This window comes from Engraulis encrasicolus, chromosome 8 (assembly GCF_034702125.1).
Source record: "Engraulis encrasicolus isolate BLACKSEA-1 chromosome 8, IST_EnEncr_1.0, whole genome shotgun sequence".
Taxonomy (NCBI): domain Eukaryota; kingdom Metazoa; phylum Chordata; class Actinopteri; order Clupeiformes; family Engraulidae; genus Engraulis; species Engraulis encrasicolus.
The window spans coordinates 7,594,752-7,600,620 of NC_085864.1; the positions used below are offsets into that span (position 1 = coordinate 7,594,752).

The following is a 5,869-nucleotide window of genomic DNA, read 5'->3' on the forward strand; positions in this document are numbered from 1 at the left end:
CTGTCCCCTTTTATTTGTTGATCTACCACTTCCTCCAAAACCTGGTTATATTGATCCATCTTGGTGGAATACCCTCCCTCCATGCTCCACTCAGCCACAGAATCCACAATCCGCTACACTCTCGGTGGACCAATCCGCAGCTTGGGGCCCATGCACACAGGATCTCAGGATCCCATCATCTCTTCATTGTTGATTTGCTGACAGGATTGTGTGTGTGTGTGTGTGTGTGTGTGTGTGTGTGTGTGTGTGTGTGTGTGTGTGTGTGTGTGTGTGTGTGTGTGTGTGTGTGTGTGATGCTGAAGGGGTTCTCTTTGTGTCTGTTTGGGTGTTCCCTGTGCATGTTTTAGTGTGATTTTGTGATTTTTTTTTTAAAAAAATTGCAATTTGCAAATTAGTGTAATTGCATACCTTTGAAATGAGTATCTGCACATTATCCAACTCCAAGCAGAAAATAAAGAAAAACATTGAAAGACCCAGTTACTGCTTTCCTGTTTGACTTTGGATGTGAACTAATGTTACCTATGCTATGACCTGTGTTACGGAAAAGAAAAAGTGAGTTTCTTTGAACTTGCGTTGCTTTATATTCATATACATTAATACTGCACATATTATATTCCTGTAGCCTATGTGTGCATACATAGCCTACATTAGGCCTTACTTCAGTAAATCATGAAATTGTTTAAAACTATTACCACTGTGCCATTCAGATCAGTAGTAAGGACACAACGCAATATTCATGGACAGTGGGAAATAAAACTAGGCTGAATGGGACGTTCTGACTTCCTAACACCATTGACAGCTTTTCTCAGATTCATGTTTGAAGTGATTTGATGATGAACAGATGAAAGCGCGTGTGCTATGATATGCTAAATGCGTCTTTGAACAATGTCGACAGTTACACTTATCAAAGAAGTTTCATTTCATAAAGGAAGCGGTCATGGTTTCAATGACGTTGCCAACTTGTTCGGGCATCGCGCCACCCCTAAATCCGTTGACCCATGCTATGTAGTTTGTTACTTTGTTTTATGTTTTTGTTTTGTTACTTTGTATATACTTTTATGTAACGAAATAAAATGTACCCAATTGTGACTGCGATCATTCATCTGGTGTTTGCGTCCATCAGCATCACTCCTATCCATGTTGGCAGGCTACTGTGCATTCACCTAATCAAGGGTGAGTTTCTCAAAATAGAAGTTGTTAGCCTGTTAGCAACTTCGGTAGTTGCCAATGGGAAAACGCATTGAAAACAACAAAGTAGCTAATGTAGTAAGCAACTTTGGTTTTGAGAAATTCATCCCAGATTTTTCCCCCTCAACAACCTCGTCCGCTTTTCATTAATTATCGAAATGGAAAAACATTGATAAATGTTATCGTTGTGGTATTAAATTGATATCACACAGATATAATGATGAAAGCAAGTGCACAAGGCTACTGCCGTGAAGTGTACCTCATGCGGGTTGCGCACGAGTCGTCGTGAACGGCAGAGCTGCTGGTAGGTCATCTATGTCACATATGGCATTGATTACTTTTACACACCACAAATACCCATCATAGCCTATACGTCAGGTTCTAATACCGTGATATTAAAAAGTAAGCTATGTAAAAGTTCATGTGCGAATGCGCCTTGAGGGATGGACACTCACACGTTTCCAAAACCACCGACACCATCGAATCCACATCAAGAGCCACGCTGATTTGGAGGAAATGTATCCATGAGTTCACAGGGTTATTTCAGTGAGTCTTTTATTGATCGTTGGATTGTACCTAGACAAATTCCAGACTATCCTACACTTAATTCCGCAGACCGCCAAATACCATAGGATATAGTTAAGGTTTCAGCAATCGCATTACTTCAATCATTGAACATGATGACTGTATCAAAGCAGTATCATCTGAATCAAAGGCATCGACAGCGTTTGATAATGGACACCAGGGCATTATCAAAAGTCCATAGCACTTTGAAGAGTCATGTTCTATTACGCGCGCCATTATCGAAACAAAAGGGTGTTAACGGCCCTTAACGGGGCTTGTGATCTTATTCCTTCAGTATGTCCGTGTATAAGTTTGTGGACAGTCCATCAGGCCTCATAATCTCAGACACACACACAGAGATAGAGAGAGAACAGACACTTGATAGGGACTCGTCCTCACTGATAGCACTCAATCTAATTTTGTCTGTCTTCGTGGTAACTTTGATTCATGGAGGTCTCCAGGTTCTCTAACTTTTCCATCGACCACATCTTGACGCGCTCTGGAGACTTGGATCAGCGTTCCCGGTCATTGGACACCAACAACAACGGCACATCTCCACCTGGAATGGGATCTCACTTTTACAACTCTGGCCATGCCATGGGACTGACTGAGTTTCGGGCATATGGGATGCCAATTGCGCTTCCACTCTACAAGATCAGCCCGCCGGGCTACCCGTATTGCACAGACTGCTACTACTATGGCGCCACTTTGCCAAACCACCCGGATTCCTACATGTACGAAACAGGTAAAAGACCGATGATATTGATGTTACATCTCTTCTTGGGGTTCCCCTTAAACCCACGTTTTAACAAGATCTCTTTGGTGTTCTCTAGTCTTACACATGCTTGTTTTTCTTGTCTACATAGGGCCTCTGTCTGATCCGGTGTGTTGCCCACACGTAGCCAACCCACGACAGCGCAGCAGAATGCGCACGGTGTTCACGGAGTGCCAGACCAAACAACTGGACCATCTCTTCAGCCTCACCGACTACCCTAGCGTGGAGGCCCGGGCACAACTGGCCAGAAACACCGGCCTCTCGGAGGAAACAGTCAGGGTAAGTTAAATCTAGGCCTACCGTCTGTGCGTAATGCTGTATGCAAACTGATGTAAATTGTCATGCCTACTACTAAGTTCATGTCCCAAAGGATTCGCGTCTAATGAGTTTTAATGACATGTGGCTTCTATGTTTTCTCCCAATGGCTTCACGTCTAACGAGTCTTCAATTTATTATTTCCATAGGTCTGGTTCAAGAATCGCCGTGCTCGTCGCAAGAGACAGAACATCCGCACCAAGAGTCCCGGTTCGTCCAGCAGCGACGACCGTGAGGAGCCCCAGTGGGGTCGTCAGATTCAAGACATGCACGGGGTCAAGAGGATGGCTCACATTCTGTAGGGATTATTCACTGGCCAACCAAATGTACGGTTTATTTATTGACACATTCTACCTCTTATTTATTTGTATTTGTAATTTATTGCCTTTGGAGAACATTGTATTAGCATTCACTGCTGTTATCTGATGCTGAAAATAAAGTGCCTTTATCTGATCCCATGGGTCCAACTCCCTTTTTTGTCTGACTCAAACATTGTCTAAGGAGCCAAGAAAGTTCCAATACCACGGTGTATAAAAGAACATCAAATTTTTATTAGTGTCCACGATCAGGGTATTAATTGTAAGCATTTTCATGCTGGTACACATTTGGAAAAAGATACACCATGAGAGAGAAGAGAGAGCATGCATCTTCAGTTTATGAGTCCGGTGACTAATCCCGCTTTTACATTTATCTCCACATATCTGCAGTCATTGAGACACAAGACATTGACTTCGATATTATAACCGGTGTAACATAAGCACGTAAAAAAGTCTGTCCTCAAATTATTAAAATATATCTTTTTCAGACAAGAAAAAAAATGAACAGTTGAAAAGCAATGGTACCGCCCAACTTCATACATGAATGAGATTGATGCATAATTATTTCTTTTATAAGAGGAACAACCTTAAAATGTCTCAAGTTCCTTAACAGATAAAGACATGAATGGAGTGAGCAGGAAGTTGTAACTGAAATGAAATTTGCTTTGCTAGTAAACAACTTAATAACCACTGTATATGGACACACTGCACGAACAGCATGTCTGAGAAACATGGACTCTTTGACACTGGAACGGACTACTTTGTTATCGAAGAGTAAAAAGTATACAGCATCTTACATTATCCATCTACAACATTCATACATAATATTCCAGGAGCTCTTATATAACAAATTCAAGCACAACAAAACATGAAGAATGAAGAATGAAAAAAATGAATTTCTATTGTATTACATCATGTTAGGTTATGGTACCTTTGGCGACACATGAAGTGGTCATTAGTCTTTAAACTTGAGTCATCCAGATCCCTCACATATACATATATCTACAACCAGATTTTAACAAGTAGCAAAAAAAACCTAAACTGAAAACCTGAAACGTGAATGAATATAGTGGCACAGCCATTGATGCCACACATTGTTTGACTTTTTTCAGACAGCAGTCAGCTGATGAATTAACTGGACCATAACATTTGTTTGTTGTTGTTTTTTGTAGTTTCTCAGTGCTGTCCACAGGCTATGATATTACAACACAGGTGCGACTAAAGAGTTTCTCCAGTGTGTTACATCCCTCTTGATGTGCTTACACACGAGGTGTCCAAAGTACAGTATTACTATTATTCTGTAAAGATACAGTGGAGAAAAAAAACGACACAATCAATAGTCACGTAGCAAGATAACAAGGATTAAATATCATTATCATGATCAACATACGTGTTGTGTTAGCACGGACTAATTGAAGTATACCGACTGTCGTGTTTTTTTTGTCCACTTCTCTTCTTTTTATTCTGAAGAGGCACACACACATGTACAAAGCCCACCATATATGACAGATAACAGACAGACGGAGAGAGGGACGAGAGAGGAAGATAGAGAGAGAGTGGGAAAGAAAAGAGAGGGAGGGATGCTTTATGCCTGGACACCAACATCAGCTGTGATGACGTGTTAAGGGGTTAGCATTCCTGGGGCTTGGTCTCATGGACATACATATAAATACGTCTATGGCTGTTCTCGCACACACACAGGGCTGTCACATGACCTAAAGACTACCAGTCAACGTACAGTACACTGCCTACATTACACACCGCACCACTACACAGCAATATGTAGTTGAATGTGTGTGTGGGCAGGGGCGGTCCTAGGGGCGGGCCGACTGGGCAATTGCCTGGGACGGCATCCGAGAGGGGGCGGCACTATCACGAAACCCTGCCCCCATATTGACATTTAATCAGTTCTTATGAGCATATTTTTGCCGATTTTTTTTAGGAGGCTGGCAGCCACGAAAGGGCGGGGAGTCGGAGGGAGGCATCGCCCGGGGCGCCATGCATTGTAGGACCTCCACTGTGTGTGTGTGCATTCACCAGTGCTGTGTATCTAGGACATAACTACTCTATGCTTCCCTCCTACTTCTACTTGCCAAGGGTCCTACTCTAGGAGTCAAGCTGAGCTGACCCCTGACTACTGTATCTATGGAGGACACAGAGTGCCACAAAGAGCGTAGTGCAAAAGGCCGAGTGCAGCATTTGGAACACACCTGTGGGTTGTTCAATCCTTTTAGTAATCCCATCAGCCCCCTTTCCCATGTTTTGGCTAAAACAAGGGGCTTTAAAGGGGGTTACGTCACCTGATTCTCTCTTTCTAGCGCTCTCTCTCTCTCTCTCGCTCTCTCTGGTCACCATCTGACTGATTTACTTGATGACGATCTGATTTGATTTGTCCAAAATGCACTGTGGAAGTCAGTCCTCCAATACAGCTCATTCGACCGCATAACTCATGGCCCCCACTTCTCCTCTCTTATGTCTCCTGACCCTGTGTCTCTCGTATGGAAGCTTACTGTTTGGATGGTAAAAAGTCAGTTCTTCAGACAAAAGCAACTGTCTTCAACTGTCAAGCTGTCCAAACAATATCTGTTGTAGCTGTGTTGGTCTAACGTGAAGGCTGTAGTATGTGCATCCAGACGAGACTTGCGCATTCCTACACAAGACGATGGGACAAGGGATGCTGATACTCACTGCATATTATGGCACACTCCAT

General features: G+C 42.8%; 1 protein-coding gene across 1 annotated transcript; it reads left to right on the forward strand.

Annotated features, from left to right (window-relative positions):
* Positions 1 to 2,199: 2,199 nt before the first annotated feature.
* dharma lies at positions 2,200 to 3,170 on the forward strand. Its single transcript, XM_063205932.1, has 3 exons — positions 2,200 to 2,497; positions 2,619 to 2,806; positions 2,992 to 3,170. Exons 1-3 carry the CDS (start codon positions 2,200 to 2,202, stop codon positions 3,142 to 3,144), a joined length of 639 nt encoding a protein of 212 aa, XP_063062002.1. The 3' UTR covers positions 3,145 to 3,170.
* Positions 3,171 to 5,869: the final 2,699 nt, after the last annotated feature.

Excerpts from the sequence above, each read along its gene's own strand:
- dharma (XM_063205932.1), top strand. The coding sequence starts at position 2,200 with ATGGAGGTCTCCAGGTTCTCTAACTTTTCCATCGACCACATCTTGACG. Across the intron at positions 2,498-2,618 it reads TTCCTACATGTACGAAACAG|GGCCTCTGTCTGATCCGGTG; the intron begins GTAAAAGACCGA and ends TTGTCTACATAG. Across the intron at positions 2,807-2,991 it reads TCTCGGAGGAAACAGTCAGG|GTCTGGTTCAAGAATCGCCG; the intron begins GTAAGTTAAATC and ends TTATTTCCATAG.